We start from the raw sequence: 18,366 nt of genomic DNA, 5'->3' as shown, positions 1-18,366 counted from the left end.
ATACCGCGACCCAGTCAAAGTTCAATGACTCCAAATGACTTTTCACCTTAGTATTTAAATTTGCATTTATTCATTCTCGGTAAAAAAAAACAAATATAAGGCAATTAAGATATGAGAAACTATTGAAATGATAATAGACAGTTCTTGTATAGCGCATAACACATAAATAACGTAGTCAAGGATAAAAGAGGCATAACCTTGTTTTTTTATATATACAATATTTTTTTATGGTTTCTTTTTAATTCGAGGGTGCTGAATCTGAAATCTGAATGATGCCACTCGTGTAACCTTGAGCATTTTCCGCAAATTGCCAAAATCCAATATGGCCGCCAAAATATGCAAATTACCCGTGAAAATCCTAAAAATTTTTCGTACATTGGCTATGAAATGCATTAAATTGTGTGACAGGAGTGAAATACTCTCTGAAAAAATATTTTTTGACAAAATATTTATTTTCCTGATATTCAAAATGGCCGTCATAGGCCCTTGTGTACACTATTATGTACAATATGAATAGGAAAAATTAATTTTCACAAAAATATGCCCTAAACTGCAAAAAAAATCGCGATGTATGAACGAAGTAATATCTGCAAGTCATCATTACTAGAGAGATATATCATTTATTATGTCATATACGGGAATATTTCTGTATTTTGATATCTAAAATGGCCGCCGCTGGCCCAAACAGTATTGCGTACAATGGCAATACGGGCCAAAAAATTCACAAGAGTGATCAATAAAATGCATATTATTAAGATTAAACGAGTGGAATACTGACTAAAAACATAATTGTTAATGAAATATATTATTAATATGCCATATATGTGATGAATGCTGTATTTTGATATTCAAAATGGCTGCCAAAGGCCCTAAAAGTATTATGCACAATGAGAACGAGGAGCAAAGACATCACAAGAGTGAGCACTCAAAGTCATATATATGTGATAAATTAATGGGATACTGTCTAAAAACATATTTTCTAACGAAATATATCATTCAGGTTTCAAGTTTGTGTTAAATACTATATTTTGACTTTCAAAATGGCCGCCTTAGACATCAACAGTATTGTGTACAATGCAAAGTGGGAAACCAATATTCGCAGGAGTGAGCACCATACATGCACGTAATAATGATCTATGAGTAAAATATTGTCTGAAAGCATAATTTCTATTAAGATAGGCCTATATCATTTTATTCTGCCAGTTAGGTGATAAATACTGTTATTGGAAAGTCAAAATGGCCGCTACAGGCCCTTACGGTATTATGCACAATGTGAATGGGAACAAGTTATTTCAACAGAATTTGGCTTTGCTTGGCCAAATGGTGATTTATGAGTGAAATATTGTCTGAAAACATGATTTATTACAAAATATATCTTATGTAATTTAGGTGATAAACTGTATTTCAACATCCAAAATGGCTGCCATATGCCCTTTTTGTGAACATTATTTGTCTCCACTCAAATTGTGTATTATACGATAAGGGCCTATGATGACCAATTTTTTCAATTTAAAAATGCAGCGTTTATCACCTTAAATACACAACATTATGGTATATCTGGTTAGAAACCATGGTTTTAGACAATATTTCACCCATATTTCACCCTTACATCACAATTAACAATTATATGCAATATTTAGAGTCAAGGAAAGCCAAATTCTGTCAAAATTATATGTCACATGTTACAATGTACACAATACTTTTGGGACCTATGGCAGCCATTTTTTATTTCAAAGTACAGCATTTATTACCTCCACGACCAATATGTGATGTATTTAGTTAGAAATAATGTTTAAGACAATATTTTTACTCGTATATTACAGCTATATGCATTATATGATTCTCACTCTTGTGAAAATTAGTTTCTCTATTCGCATTGTACATGATAAATATAGGGCCTATGGCGGCCATTTTGAGTGTCAAAATACAGCATTTATCAGATAAATGGCATATGCACAATGATGTTTTAGTCAGTATTCCACTCGTTTATCATATGCAGTTTAGTGCTCACTCTTGTTATTTTTTTGGCCCCGGCCATTGCTATTGTACATAATACTCTTTGAGCCATTGGTGGCCCTTTTAGATATCAAAATACATCAATATCCCCATAAATGACATAATAAATGATATATCTCTTTAGTAATGATGATTTGCATGTATAACTTCGTTCATACATTGCGATTTTTTGCGGTATAGTGCTCATTTTTGTGAAAATTAGTTTTCCTTATTCATAATTATTGTACATAATAGAGTATACAATGGATTATGGCGGCCATTTTGAATTTCAGGAAAATAAATATTTTGTCAAAAATTATTTTTTCAGAGAGTATTTTACTCCTGCCACACGATTTCATGCATTTCATTGCCAATGTGCAGACAATTTTAGGATTTTCATGAGTAATTTGCACATTTTGGCTGCCATATTGGATTTTGCCAATTTGCCGAAAATGCTCAAGGTTACACGAGTGGCATCATCCAGATTCGTAATCAGCACCCTCGAATTGACAAGAAACCATAAAAAAATATTGTATATATATATATATATATATATATATAAAAACAAGGTTTGGTCAAATTTCTAAGGGGCCTATCCTCGACTCTATCTCTATATGCGCTTCCAAAGGACTTGGATATCATTACCCTGGCTTAAGCCCCGCAGCCTTTTGTTTTACAGCGCTGGGGCATTTCAAGGAATAAATTTCTGCCAGGTACCCATTCATCTCACCTGGGTTGAGTGCAGCACAATGTGGATAAATTTCTTGCTGAAGGAAACTACGCCATGGCTGGGATTTGAACCCACGACCCTCTGTTTCAAAGTCCGTGGACTAATCCACTGCCGGGGCCACAACGCTCCACGTGAAAAGCAACAGTAAATATGAAAATGAAATGGGGAATTGCAAAAACAGAGCAAAGAGGCCTTGTATAGCGCATTTAACTTAAAAACTTTAAACTCTATAAACTTAGTTATGTTGACGCCTCCGCGCCGCGCCCGCCGCGACCACCACGGCCATCGCCGGCGATGCGGTGCCTAAAGGATTCTGCTACGAAAGAGAACCCTATACTGTACATACATTGCAGGTTCTGACGTTGAATAGAAATAACATAAAAATGCAATTCATTTTTTCCTAAAGCATATAAATGCCGATTTCGGTACCTGCAAATCATATTTAATACATGAGTAATTCATTCAGAATAAATAAAATTCACAATTCCAGATGACTGTCAAAATCCAATATGGACGCAAAATGAATAATCACTTTATGTCACAATGCTCAATATGGGCATGATGTATGTGATAATCGAAATAAAGTGGTTTATTTGTCATGAAAGAATGCTAAACGAACCTTTTTAAGATTTTCCCCCTCTTTTGGAAAATCAAAGATACTGGGGTTCCCAGGCCCTTAATCATTTCAAAGTAGTACTATAGTTTCGATTTTGGGTGTTGAATGTGATTAGGTTGACAAAAAAACTCTTGGTGTAACTGTTGATTGTAAATTAAATTTGAAATTTCCCATACAGTATATAGGGAAGGAATATCATAGGATATTAGTATCATATTTATAGCCGACCAAATAATATGTTACAAATGTTGTTCTCCATACTTGTTTTGCCTTATTGTTTTTTATAACTTGGTCTGGAAAAGTACGTTTCAGTCTAACCTAAACAAACTGGTCACAACCAAAATAGCTAGAACCATGGCTGAAGCAATCCCTATAAATAGATCAAAATTAAGCATACTATAATAGTCTTGGCTAAAGCTGCTCACTTTAAGATATAGCAGCAATATATATACCTAATGCCTGAACATTTTGTTCATTTTTATACAAAGGGGATTTTATATAAATACAATTAAACGCTCCTCTCCGTTGATACATTTGGCAAGTAACATGGTATTCGATTATGGGTCAATAATTTGGAACAAATTATCTAATGTACATCATCTTCAAATTGTTTGAAGACAAGACTAAATAAAAAGTTCTTAGATTATGCCCTATCCCTAAATTGAGGGATTTGCCTAATTTGGTATGTTGTGATTAGTTGACGATTTATTAAATTTGCCATAATAATTAAAGCTGCATTTGGGCAAAGAAATTATCACTGTACATTCCATAGGACATAAATTATGAGTCCTAATGAGAATTAATTTTACTTATATTCAGATCCAAGTCTTTGGATGTGGATTTGTTTTGAGATTGAATAGCAGTATTTTTTTTTTTGGGGGGGGGGTTACCAACACTGTATAAAATACCGTATTTCTACGGGAAGACGCGTACCTTTCCCAGCCCACTTTTACAGTGAAAAAAATTACAAAAGACCCAATTAAACGGTAAAAATAATGTAAACCTCCAAATATTTTACGGTAAGCATGACAATTACTAAATACTAACAGTGGAAAGTCGCACAAAAGTTGTCATGAATTTAGTACCATTAAAGAAATACCTTTTACCATGCAGAATGACGGAGGAAAGTACAGTGTAGTACATTTATATATGGTATCGAAAAATCAGCATCATCATGAATGCAGATACAAAATTTATACAAAACTTGTGAACTATGAATTTTCTGACACAAATACCTTTGTCAATGTCAATGTTTTTCTGACTACTTAATGACTATGTATATAAATATAACAACATTACGTATATATAATGCGGCAGACTTACATCCACATCAAGAGCTGCATATTAAGGTTGACTCGGTTCCATTGGTGCAAATGTAAATCCGATACAGGATATCTATCATTTTAATGCAAGGTAATGCAAGAAGTAGTTCACAGTGGTCTACCACAACAACATTGTACAGTTTAGTCTGCAATGCGTAGTTAACTGTATACTACGTACCATTCACATTAAAATACAAGGGAATATATGCAGTTAGAAACCTATTGTATGCCTCTCAGAATCAGTGCCTCTGAAATACCATTTCAATAGCTGTCTTCATGCTTGACTAGACTAGACGGGTCACACGAAAATCCTCTTAATTTGTGGAGAAGATTGAGAATCTAACCTTTATTGCAATAACAAGTCACGTTTTTTATGGATTATCATGAAAAAATACCACATCCATACATTATTGCATTATTGGCTAGTGGTCCTGACTCTCGTCTTTTAATCTAAGAGACGATTCCAAGCCATTGCGTGATTTCTTTCAGCAAGAAAAATAACCCACATTGTGCTGCACTCGACCTAGGTGAGGTAATTTAGTACCTGGCAGGAATTAGTTCCTGCCGGATACTATGCTTGAGCGCCCGTAGGCAGCACAGCCTAAGCAGTGTTGAGTAAATTTCGTAATAACAATTACCGAGTTCGCGAGCTGTAACAGCGTGTAAACGCGGTGCAAGATAAACCCAAAATCCGATTCTGCATCGGCTCGCGGTTCTGAACCAAAAGCCGATCACATGTAAACACGGTAATAATGGAGAACATTATTGTAATACGCACTTGAGTATATTCTATGTATATATATGGATAATAATAAAAAGAATATATTGGTTCAAATTGCAAGCAGTTATAGGCCTATGGGCAACGCGTTTATCATTATGATATAGTTATGAAGAAATAAAGAGACATCGCTTGAATAGACAATTTCGAAAATGCGACCTATTAGAAAAAAAAATCAATATATAAAATTTAGGTCAACATTAATGTCATAATTATAGTGGACTATTGGTGAATAACCCAAGTTTCCATGAAATGTCGATTGCGATTGCGAAATAAGGATGCACCGATTTTTTTCAAACCAAAATTCCTACCAAATCACAAACGAACTTGCATTTAAAATAGGCTTGATTAATGACCTTGCTGAAATTTCGTAATTGTGTGCTTTTGGGGCAACAGTGTCAATCGGATATTTTAAATAATGCCCGGGATGTCATCAATTATACCACATCTTTGAAATATTTGTCAAAAAAATAATACAAATAATTATGGATAAATGCATTTTAAACAACTCGTCTTCTCGCCATGTTTTTTATTTCCCAGTGTCTGACTATACATACAAACAAATACAAATAATACCTCCCGAAATTACATTAAATCTATGTAATTGTAACTGGGCGTTGTGGCGTGCGCCTGTAATCCAAGCTGTGCCTTTTTGGGGAAGTTACAAATATTGATGCAGAGGTTCGAGCCCTGGTCACGTCTTTCGGATGGTGACGTGAAAGGTCGGTCCCAGACGTAAATAATCATTTCTAATTGATACACGTCTGACAAAACACAACACACACACACACCCATTGTCTATCGTAGTGCGGATAAAATTATGAGAGTTCTATATTTCCAACGCCACTGTTGTAGACAAAGTATCAATAGGGATATCGTGGGTTTTTTTAATATTCAGTGAGTTTTAATTTGACGGTATGGGAGATTTTTTAGGCTTGGGACACTTTAAGCAGGATGGAAGCAAATTAATTTTTTATATCGGTATCAGGGTAGTATTTGTAGCAATCATTATTTTATTATCAATAATGAAATTCATTTCTAAATGGCTTAATAACGACTTTTAATCTATTTACGATATTCACAATTACACAAAACAAACGAAACATTCACACGCACTCTCCAAACGAATCATGTCTTTAATTATATTTTGTTCCATTTCTGAATTCATTGTCAGCTAAATCTCCCTTCTCTGTCTCCTCTACCCCTCCCTCTCCCTTTGCCTCTCTCTTGTTCCTTTAGTTTTAAATTACAAACGAAGTAAAAGTATAAAGAATTACAGACGCAGGTATCAAACGTTTGCGATTATTGACAAAACACATAATTCAATTTAATATGTTCATTATGTACACCTTAGTTAAGCCGCAGTATAGGATTTTTGTTTCAAGCTGTGATCTCTTCCCCATTGTATCTTCTATGAATTAATCTAGGAATCTAGATCAGGATCAACATAGGCCTACTCAAAAATGTAGAATATTGACTATAGTTTCATATCAAGTCACCACCACACATTAAGCGTAAGATTTAATAAAATCATTATAACATCAAACAACAACAACAAAATATGAAAACGGGATATTGGCTCACATTATTTTGGGGTTTTTTTCTTCAAATAATGTAGTTATAGAAATACGTCTTTCAGACAAATCGACCTATCAGATTGCAAAATTCATAAATGTGAACGTGGCCGAGTGGTCTAAGGCGCCATTATTGGTAACTAAGTGCGCACTTTTCTTAATGAACACGAAAGAATAATGCATATGGGGGCCAACAATAGGATTGAAAAAAGGGCGATGCAAAAGATTATATAGAGTTTAATGTAGTATGTCGGAATACAGATCATGAAATGTCATTTCATATCTTCAAATGATTGGTATATTATATTGTCAGCCCCTAGAGAAGAATGTTCTTTTGATCAATTTGAAATACTTCAACGACCTACAAGCACTTCCCAGAATCATAATTCAATGTGGAGTATGAAACAACAGTGAGTCTTTACAAAAAGGCAGTACGGAAACTTGAAGTTCATAAATGGATTTTAATTCTTCACGGATGTAATTTCATATAATCTTGAGGGTTTCAGATTTTTTATTATCTCTCACAACTAAAAGTAAACTTGAGATGGATTAAACATGTATATCATGAACCAGGAAAGCTTCAACAATCACTATATGTAAGATGAATAGTGGCGTAAACAGCTTGGAGGCATTCATCTATACAATTACCTACGTCCTGTATCTCTCGAACTCTCAGAGATATGAATGAATAAGATAATATTCATCTTGTTGAAAGATATCCATCTCACCTGAGCTTACAATTCCCTTCTTTATTTTGTCTGCCATATTTCCCGCCAAATATAGGCTCCTCTTCACAGCCCAATCTCTATAATGAATCTCTCTTCTGAAAACATGATTACGTGTGCGACAAGATGATATATAATCATATATAATCTAGGCCTTGAAGGCTGAAACAACTACACAAATACTTTCTTTTTTAATTTGTAACTTTGCACCTCTCTGAAAGGTGCAAATTATGGAAAGAGTTCCATAATAACCCTCAACTGTGTTAGCTCCGTGCCCTCAGCAAAAATAACAAAAGATTGTCGAGACTAACCCTTCCGGTTTGTTAACTTCAGATTTTTCTGTGGATTTTTAAGTGTTACTTACCTCGTTTGGGACTCGAATTCACCTCGTTAATAGGCTAGTCAGTAGGCAGGTCCCAAAATAGTGGCTTCTTTCATCCAAGTAATATTCATGACTAGAGAGATTTTGCATAATGGGTTTGATTCGGTCATTGCTGCTTTAAATATCTATTAAATTTCATGATTTTGCTATCATTTTAAAGAAGAAGAATCATTCTATTAGGACATGTAAGATTTTGTAATGTAGGTGAAACTTTTGATCTAAAACATGCTACAAAATAGTTATTTTCACATTTTAAGAAATTGCTATTTTTACACTTTATTTTTGTTGGGCCAATTTTGGGGGGATCATGATAGAGCTGAATATCTATGCTTTAAATGGTAGAGGTTTCAAAACAAGAATTGGTTTAATCGGGTCAAGATCAAACTTTTCATTAGAAGTTCATAAGTTCATAAGCAGCTTGAAAACAAGAATTCTGCACATTGATTCGTCAAAGAACAAAGCCATTAGCCATTGAAAACAACATGATGATGATAAGGAGGATGAGGAGGATAAAATAAATCATGATCATACTATTTTGTCTCATATTTTACTTATTTTCCAAGTCCTTGAAGAATCTTGAAGAAGTACTCTCCCAAATAGCGTACACACGCTGTCCTGTAGAGACACATTTCATCTTTACGCTTGATTTTGATCATAAACTTTATTTACCTCACACTTATATACCGATTACAATCACTAAATAACTAAATCAGATTTGCGGTATTTTACTCTTCAAAATTTTTGCCATGAATTTGTGGAAAGATGTAGGGTCTACCAAAATAATTTGCACCAGTCTTTCCAAACTCTGGCATCATTTGCAATACGAGATCATTTCGAGATAAGAATCAAGATGAAGGGGGTGGGGGTTGGGTATCAAACTCGCGGAGCGTGGTACAATAGAGATGGTTTATCCGATAAGATACCTATCTTATGATTATTCTTGAGTTTATTCCAAAGATTCTCATTCCCCATGCATCTTAATGATCAGATAGCATCTATGCTCCTGCTTTTATGTAAATGAAATTTAGATACGGTACAATTGGGTGATGTGAGAAATTAAAAAAAAAAATCAGAGGTAACTACGGTCATGACAGTGTTTCAAAAAGCTCTAGGCTTGCTGTGCATGGTATGATAAAGAAACTGTTCATGAGATCAAAGCACTTTCTTGGTTGATAACTTATAAAACACATGTACCTCTCAGACTTTGATTATGACTTTCAAAGTTCTCACAGATACGATACGGTAGTACGAGTGTTCACACACAAAGGAAAATAAGAAATTTGGAGCACAATTCAAATTTCGATTTTAATATAATACACGAATTATTTTCCACCATTTCACACAAAACAAAATTGCGCGATTTTAATCGTACTGTATAACCAACGTGGCAAGATTATCAAAATCATATGCATTATGGTATCATATCATTCACGATTATTCGTTGTGTATTGTGGGATCGAAATTATCTATTCTCAAATCCCAAGGGGATTCAAGCACACACGGCGCTCAGCAAGTAACAGCGATTAGTCTGAAAAAAACAAGAACAATTTCGATTTGAATCGCAAGAGCTATATATATACATATATATATATATATATATATATATATATATATATATATATATATATATATATATATATATATATATATATATATATATATATATATAATATTGTGTAAAGAAATGGATGAAGAGAACAATGGTAGGCGTATCTTACAGCAAAGTTCCCCAGAGCTATCTACCCTTTGGAAAAATTGGTGATGCCGAAAAAATGCCTCTGCCGGGAATCGAACCCGGGCCCCCAGCTTTGAACGCCGGTGCCTTAACCACTAGACCACAGAGACGGGTTAGTGGCTAGGCGACCCTGGTCCAATTGACCGTCAGATAGACAGATTTTCGACACCATACCAATTATAATTTTCTTTGTCGGGTGAAGTTGAGTTTTGAACAATGACAAGCCGCCATGCCTCAGCTGGATCAAAGCTTTTGCTTCGATACAAAGCTAGTGCTTTGATACAGTACACGTATGGGAGAAAGTATACAAAATTAATGTGTGTGAAGCTATACATGTACAACAGCTTTGGCAACTCTTTTTATTTTAAATATTGTGTAAAGAAATGGATGAAGAGAACAATGGTAGGCGTAGCTTAAATCAAGGTTCCCCAGAGCTATCTACCCTTTGGAAACATTGGTGATGCCGAAAAATGTCTCTGCCGGGAATCGAACCCGGGCCCCCAGCTTTGAACGCCGTTGCCTTAACCACTAGACCACAGAGACGGGTTAGTGGCTAGGCAACCCTGGTCCAATTGACCGTCAGATAGACAGATTTTCGACACCATACCAATTATAATTTATTATCAAAGCACTAGCTTTGTATCGAAGCAAATGCTTTGATCCAGCTGAGGCATGGCGGCTTGTCATTGTTCAAAACCCAACTTCACCCGACAAAGGAAATTATATATATCTTGTATAGCGCATAACACATTGTAAATAACGTCTCTATCCACTTCCAAAGGACTTGGATATTATTACCCTGGCTTTAGCCCGGCAGCCTTTCAAGGAATAAATTCCTGTCATGCAGGTACCCATTCACCTCACCTGGGTTGAGTGCAGCACAATGTGGATGAATTTCTTGCGGAAGGAAACTACGCCATGGCTGGGATTTGAACCCACAACCCTCTGTTTCAAAGTCCGGAGACTAATCCACTGGGCCACAACGCTCCACATTTATGTCCCTACTAAAAAAAATATATATATATATTACTTTTATTACTTTATGTATTGTGTGTGGTAACAATGTGATCAAGACAGTCTTGTACAACTGTGGTGGTACTTTCGACATGTTTTCCATAACAGTACGACAAATCTGGTACAATTTTCTTGCATCCCTGTGCATTGTAAAGTGATTCTTAGAAACTGTTGCCGAATATACTATAAAAGTCTGCTCTGCTATTTTTCGCTGTCCCGTCGAAGAGTTTTATCCCATTTGACATTGACAGGAATTGAGAAATATATTTTTTCAAATTGGGTTTATTTATTTGTATTAATTCAAATAACTTTTCCCTTTACCATTAAGGTTACTAGTCTTATACGTTGAATTTTGTTGAAGAAACTTCAAGATATCGCTCAATTCATTAACGGCGAAACCATTTGTAGGCATGGAATTAGATAAATACACGCAGGACAAGGTAGAGTTTCGATTTATGACGGCTGCATGAACTCTTATATGGGCTGATAAATTATATGTCTTTGGGCTGTACAGAGACACCTCCATTATCATGATTATGTTCATTTGTATCTCACAACATATCATTCATTATTTCTTTGTACATGCTATATACTTGATTCCATTTACATGCACGATCGAGGAAACTTAAATGTCCAGGTTGGTTTTACGTATTGACTCCATATACAATAACTTGTGTCATATTTGGTTTAATAATTCATTCAAGCTGGTATTTAAAAAGAGTTTGAAATAAAACAGTACTATTAAAAATAGTAGCAGAAGAAGAAAAATAAGAAAAAGAAGAAAAAAGTAGTAGTAGTAGTACTACTACTAGTAGTAGTAGCAGTAGTAGTAGTAGTAGTAGTAGTAGTAGTAGTAATAGTAGTAGTAGTAATAGTAGTAGTAGTAGTAGTGGTGGTAGTGATAGTAGTAGTGGTAGTAGCAGTAGTAGTAGTGGTAGTAGTAGTAGTAGTAGTAGTAGAGGTGGTGGTAGTGGTGGTAGTAATAGTGGTGGTGGTGGTAGTAGTAGTGGTGATGGTGGTGGTGGTGGTAGTAGTAGTAGTAGTGGTGGTGGTGGTAGTGGTGGTTGTGGTGGAAGAAGAAATAATAGTAGAATAAGAAGTAGCAATATCAAAATTCTAATTATTTTTACTATCATTATAATCCTGATTAATTGGTTTAATTTTAAGATTACCATAATAAAGCCTCAATTTTTTCATAAACTCATACCATACCAATGCTACAGTTTCCCGACAAATATTTTCTTGCCGAGAATTAATTTGTCTGAGAGGGGATAATGAATCGAAATTAATTTTACTCATTTATCATTAGAAGCTTAAGTTTTAAAATTGTTCAGCAGGTGAAGGATTTTTTTTCTCTTCTTAATGTATTTAAATGCGAAAGAAATAAATGAACTTCCTCCGACTTTGGGAGTAGCAGGTGTTAGGAAATGCGTAGTTTATGCATGAAATTCAAAGACGATTAACGCCACTTCCGTGCAGCTATTCATTTTGAAGAGTTACTCGCCCTGTAATAATGATGAAAGAAATATTACGGATAAGAAATAAAACGGCTTAAATTGAACAGTGTAATATATTGAAAACAACGAAATTATTATTTATTGATTTAGATTCAATGAAGCAGCAATTCAACGCACACGTCTTTGTAGGCTTTGCACAAATCTAATTTACCATGTATTTATCATCAAATAAGAAAGCATCAAAATATCAATCCCTTCATTTGGATTCGCAATATCCTTAATTTAAAACCTTTACATATTTTCTACTATAGCAAGATGCAATTTCAAAACTTTTTTTTTCTTTTAAACAATACTTTAAATCCTAAATATTAGCCATGGTTATAAGCCAATTTGTTGTAAATGTTAATTGTAAGCCTATGATACGTCAAAAGGCTTGTTTAATTTTTGAATTATTAATTTCTTGATTATATACTCCATTTATTTACAACTATTTCGATAATATTGCCTCTCGTAGACAACATATATCGATGAATAAATTTTCCATATGATTATATTCATTTATTTATTCACTAGAACATTTAAAGGAAATGAAAAAAAATCATTCATGTATACCAAATTTTAGAAGTGATTTATCTCTCTCTCTCTCTCTCTATATATATATATATACATATATTTATATATATATATATTCATTTATTATTAATGAGTTTAATAGTATTCAAATATACATGTATAAATTCCAATCAACGTGTGGCATTAAGAAGGGTAACCCTTTAAGAGCATTCGTATAACAGGTTTTTTTCTGAACATTCGTATAATGTTCATTAGTTCAGCATCTTTTCAAGCTCAAAATATAAAACGTGTTTCATTCTTCCCTGAATAATATGAAGGTGCAACACAATTGCTGGTTATATCATTCCATCGAAACAAAAAGAATAACTGACTAGGTTATTTCGTTGATTTTCTGTGATAGTGTATCAAAGGTAAAATTAATCATTTAATAAGCAATCGATAAAGAGGACAACATCATGAAGGCAAAATGATTATTATTTTTTATTTTGGAGTTTTTATATATTTCCTTTGATTTCTGCTTATTCCGATTTACTATAGATTTTTGAAATTGCAAATCTTAAATGCTACGAAAGCTCACATTTGATTTTTTCTGGTAAGCGTGGAAAATGTAAACCAATACACAAACATTAAGGGTCAATTCCTAATGACTATTCCTCGATATTCATATTAGATAGGCTTACGCTGGCAAATATTAAATTTCCATGCTATGTTCAGCAATTCCTCCTGTTAATCATTCGAGAAAAGCTGTAATTCGAATGAATGGAGCTACTTCTAATAACTATTCCAATCATGAAGATAAACTTGGTAGAATTGATGTTGTTAATGATAATCAGAGCACGTCTGAATCGCAAAATCATTAGCTTCGGGCCATTGACCCCATCATAGAAAACATGTCGACTTGGATGGCTCACGCTGTCACCATGGAAGTATTCCTACATTCTTTCCCACTCTTGACTGTCATGATAAAGGTAAAGATCAATGCCTGAGACTAGGTTCATGATCAGTAAATGTAGGATTAACTCTCGTTTTAATAGATTGGCCGCAATAAGCATACGGCATGTATATGAGGGGAGATGATAATTTTGAACTGTTACAAACCAAACCATTTTATGAAATTTTTAAGAATAATAAAGGACTGTAGATAAATAAAACTTATTAAATGTCTATCAAAAATCTTAAGCCTTCTCGTGAATTAATTTTCCTCTGCAGAGCCAATTGGTATTGGTATTGGTATTTATTTTCCATATCACAATGTTGAAAACAATGCAAGGTAAACTTATGTACATAATAAGATCAAAAGTATAGTGAGATGGCTGGATAAACCCACTCAGCTTTGTTAATATAACAAAACTATTCTTCCCTGGGGTCCAGAGAATATGTAACAACAGTTACTGTACATAACATGACATAATATTGAACTAAACAATAATGAAAAACAACACAAAGACTGCAAGAGAATACATCTATACCCTAACGCACTCCCCCCCCCCCCCACCCACCCACTTGTCGCTAGTATTCAGGGCAAGACTGAATTATCTGATTTAGATTTTTATAAACAGTAAATAGGCTATTTGATAATTTTATTGTAGATGGTAGATCATTCTCGTGATCCTCTATATAAGAACGTTCTTCGACAGCATTCACTCTTGGGTTTGGGAATTTTAATATTTCCTTGCGATCGGAGAGAATACGAATGATTACAATATTGGAAAGACTCTTCTAAATAAGAATATTTGTGTAACATTATGTTTAAATGTGATTTACGCCATTAACTGTCATTGTGAACAGTATGCAAGCTTGAATTTATTTCATCAAGGTAAATCTTATACAGGAGTATGAGAAATTCAGTTCATGTAAACCACAAGTCTTTACACCTTTTCAACAAAAAATTGGGCAATCATATTCAAGCTTGTACTTTTTTTTTCTTTTGATCAAGGAAGTCACTCACGTCTTCTATTATCTGTTTTCTTCTTCCCTATTTCCAGTTTCAACTTGATACTTAATGTGCGTGTATTATTTCCCCAGACTCGGTCTGGTCAACAGAGCAATCGTGAGAACGGTTTACTCAAACCGTCACCACTGTCCTAAATCACGAGTCTGACAAATCAAATTAAGAGTTTTGATTCCCATGCCGCTGATTTTCACCTTTCCATGTAGGTTGACACATCCTACTTGTCCTCACTTAGTAATCACAGGAGATGTAATAAAATGAAACAATCAAGGTGAGCTTCACCCAGCTCGGGGAACAGTATTCGGAGGGTAATTTGGACAGAAGCCTGCAGAGACGACTAGTTCCACATGATAAGTATTGAACTTGAAACGTGACACCTACACAAAAAGTCACATACTATCGCTTTCAGTCCACTTTTAGGTGTGCTGGTATCATTTTCATCTGAAAAAATATATTATGTGCTTTCGTGGAATCCTTTTGTAGAATTGGATGAAGTATAAAACAGGATCGTAAATGGTATAGCAACTTGAAGAAAAAAATCCACTTTCCCTTTCTGGCATTTTGCGGGGAATTGAAATTGGAGTGGGGGTACTAGTAGGAGTCGTCGTCAAAGTGTGATAGTAGTGGTGGTGGTGGTAGTAGTATTAGTTGTACGAGGAGGAGTGGAAGTAGAAGAAGTATAGTGGCAGTAGTAGTAGTGGTAGTAGTAGTAGAAGTAGTAATAGTAGTAGTAGTAGTAGTAGTAGTAGTAGTAGTAGTAGTAGAAGTAGTAGAAGTAGTAGTGGTAGCAACAGTAGTAGTAGTGGTAGCAATAGTAGTAGTAACAGTAGTAGTAGTAGTAGTAGCAGTAGTAGCAGTAGTAGCAGTAGTAGTAGTAGTAGCAGTAGTAGCAGTAGTAGCAGTAGTAGCAGTAGTAGCAGTAGTAGTAGCAGTAGCAGTAGCAGTAGCAGTAGCAGTAGCAGTAGCAGTAGCAGTAGTAGTAGTAGTAGTAGTAGTAGTAGTAGTAGTAGTAGTAGTAGTAGTTGCATGCGGAGGAGTAGAGGTAGTAAGAGAAGAAGACGAAAAGAAGAAGAAAATAATAACGTTTTATTTACCCAGGGTAGCCATAATAATAATAATCATAATACTGCTCTTCCAGCGGGCCCCGCATAACATAATATGTTATTACCCTTCTCCAGTCTGAATGCTGAGCGCCAAGCAAGAAGGCAGAAGGTCCCATTTTTTATAGGTCTTTGGTACGACTCGGCCGGGGATCGAACCCACGACCTCCCGTTCATGAGGCGGACGCTCTACCGCTGAGTAACCATTCCCGGTTAACAACTGATGTACATTCTATTAGTTTGGACATTTAACATTAACATTTTAAGATATTCTACATGTTGTGCAATGTATCTGCATATCATATGTTTATATTGTTGGAAATGGATATGAATGAAATGAAGTAAAATTGAATGAAATGTTATAGGAATCACTATGTCATTATCATTTTATTATTATCAATATTATCATTATTATTATTGTTATCATCATTATTCTTTTGTAATTTGGGGGAAATGAAAAATGAACTTGAATCTTTATATATTGCGTGGGACATCATAAAAATTATATTTGGGACTCGACCTTGAACGTCTAAATCGAAACGATGAAAAGTTAAACCCAAATCTCTTGAACTGTGAAATATTTATGAAAATACATGTAAAAGAAATATTGCGAAAAAAATATTACATTGCAGAAGCAATCTCGTACAAATACGTTATTGTTCAAATATGGCTGGTCATAATGAAAAAAAAAATGACTGACATTATGTTATAATTACATTACAGAGCCAATATAAATTTTACAGCCTGTTATTGTAGGAAAAAGTCATTCTAATTATGTCACTGATTTTATCATTGTTAACACGATCGTATTCTATGAGCAATCGGTTTGAGTTGGTACATTCAACAATCCACGCATTTTCTCTGTATGCGTGTATACAAAATTGATATAAATTTTCTTATGAATTCATAGAAAACTTTATATATTGCTTAGATTACAAGCATGTAAAATGCTGACTTTCTTTTTTAATTATCAAGCGACTTTTCATACGAGTAGTGTAGTAAGCCAAAAAAAAAATCAAAAAACGCTGCGAGAGAGAAAAAATATAACTTTTTGATGCAAAAATCTTGTAATAGGTATTAGATTTTAACATAGTAATACTATTTCACTTCTTTTCCGTCCTTCTTTTCTCCCTTCTTTCTTGGTCGTGAAAATTTTAGGGGATCAATGGTCCCCAAGCCCTGCCCCACCCTTGTCTGTACACCACTGTGATATCAAACCCTTCTGAGAGTATCACAAGCTAGTATGTAATATTAACCAAGATTTAGGAAACGAGTATGCTAAGTTGTAATAATCAATGTATTACGATAAATTGAAATTAACGTGGGACTTAAATTCATCTGTCAAAAAATTTTAATTTTCTTAATTGAATGTAGAGTCTGTGTGTCATCAAACGCAATTGTTGAAATAACTGATATTGTGCTTCCTATTGGAGTACCTTAAAACCAAACCATGAAAATAAAAAATAAAATAAACTTACCAGATGGTACGACAGAGTCTTCACCACACCTTGAGAAAGCCCCCTCACAGGGACCAATATACCCCTCAAGAGTTAGAGTTAGTCTAGAAAGTATTCCTTTCGATAAATAGTGTGTTTTTATTTTCTTGTTGGAAATAAGGAAGACCTACAACGACGAAATATATACGTGTCCACGCCTCACAGACAATGGTGTCTTACAGATGTTTATTAGTGAGCTTATAGTCTCGATTCATTTCCTAGTCGCGTCATAAGATAGGAGTCTTTTGGGTCCGGTCCATTGATCCTAAAACCGGACAACCCCAAACACCATCCAAAAAGAGAGACAGAGTCGCTTTATTAACATCTACTTCAGATAGCCTTGTGGAGGGCACGGCTTGGTAAGCGCGCGAATTATCTTTTTGACTTGACGAGCGACAATCACCGAGTGATGAGCTAATTGGATGTTGTGAATGAGATACGTGTGCGTTCACCAAAATCACGTTTTGCGATATGATATTCTGACTCGCTTGCGTGAGAACGATCGAGGTCGCAGCCTACTCTTTGCTAAGAACTGGGGGAGGAGTCAAGAATTGAATTAACAACTAACGCTTTTTGAGTTCCATTATCATTTTGGTTGTTTCATAACGTTCATTTCTCACCTCACTACTTTAGTCAGCAGCTTGATAGGAGACTCGTGTTAAAAAAAATCAAATGTCAACGATTCTTCAAAAAAAGATTTATGGTATAACTTTGTCGGTGCTGTTCGTGATATTTACTATGTCTACAGCCATTTCAAACATGTTTGACACCCCCCCACCCCAAAATTAAATAAAAAATAAATGAATAAATAAGGAATGAATGAATGAATAAAAAACGAAGAAAAAATATCTTCCTCCCAGTCTCGACATTTTTTTTTCGCTTTCTGTCTCCAGTTTTACTCAGTAACCTATGATTTGA

At 34.6% G+C, this 18,366-nt stretch overlaps 1 protein-coding gene across 2 annotated transcripts in view; it reads right to left on the bottom strand.

Annotated features, from left to right (window-relative positions):
• The window catches only part of LOC121410890 (angiotensin-converting enzyme-like), a 41,409-nt gene extending 23,610 nt beyond the window's left edge, over positions 1-17,799 (bottom strand). The window contains exon 1 of one of the 2 annotated variants that reach the window (XM_041603253.1): positions 17,431-17,799. Coding sequence is in view for 1 of the 2 variants with exons in the window: in XM_041603252.1 (XP_041459186.1) it covers positions 4,665-4,684 (20 nt within the window). In the remaining variant the exon portion in view is untranslated. Of the gene's footprint in view, positions 1-4,664; positions 4,876-17,430 lie in introns of those variants that run through there. The other variant, XM_041603252.1, reaches the window with a different exon arrangement.
• Positions 17,800-18,366: the final 567 nt, after the last annotated feature.

This window comes from Lytechinus variegatus, chromosome 3, assembly GCF_018143015.1.
Source record: "Lytechinus variegatus isolate NC3 chromosome 3, Lvar_3.0, whole genome shotgun sequence".
Taxonomy (NCBI): domain Eukaryota; kingdom Metazoa; phylum Echinodermata; class Echinoidea; order Temnopleuroida; family Toxopneustidae; genus Lytechinus; species Lytechinus variegatus.
This window is presented reverse-complemented; position numbering and strand designations above follow the sequence as displayed.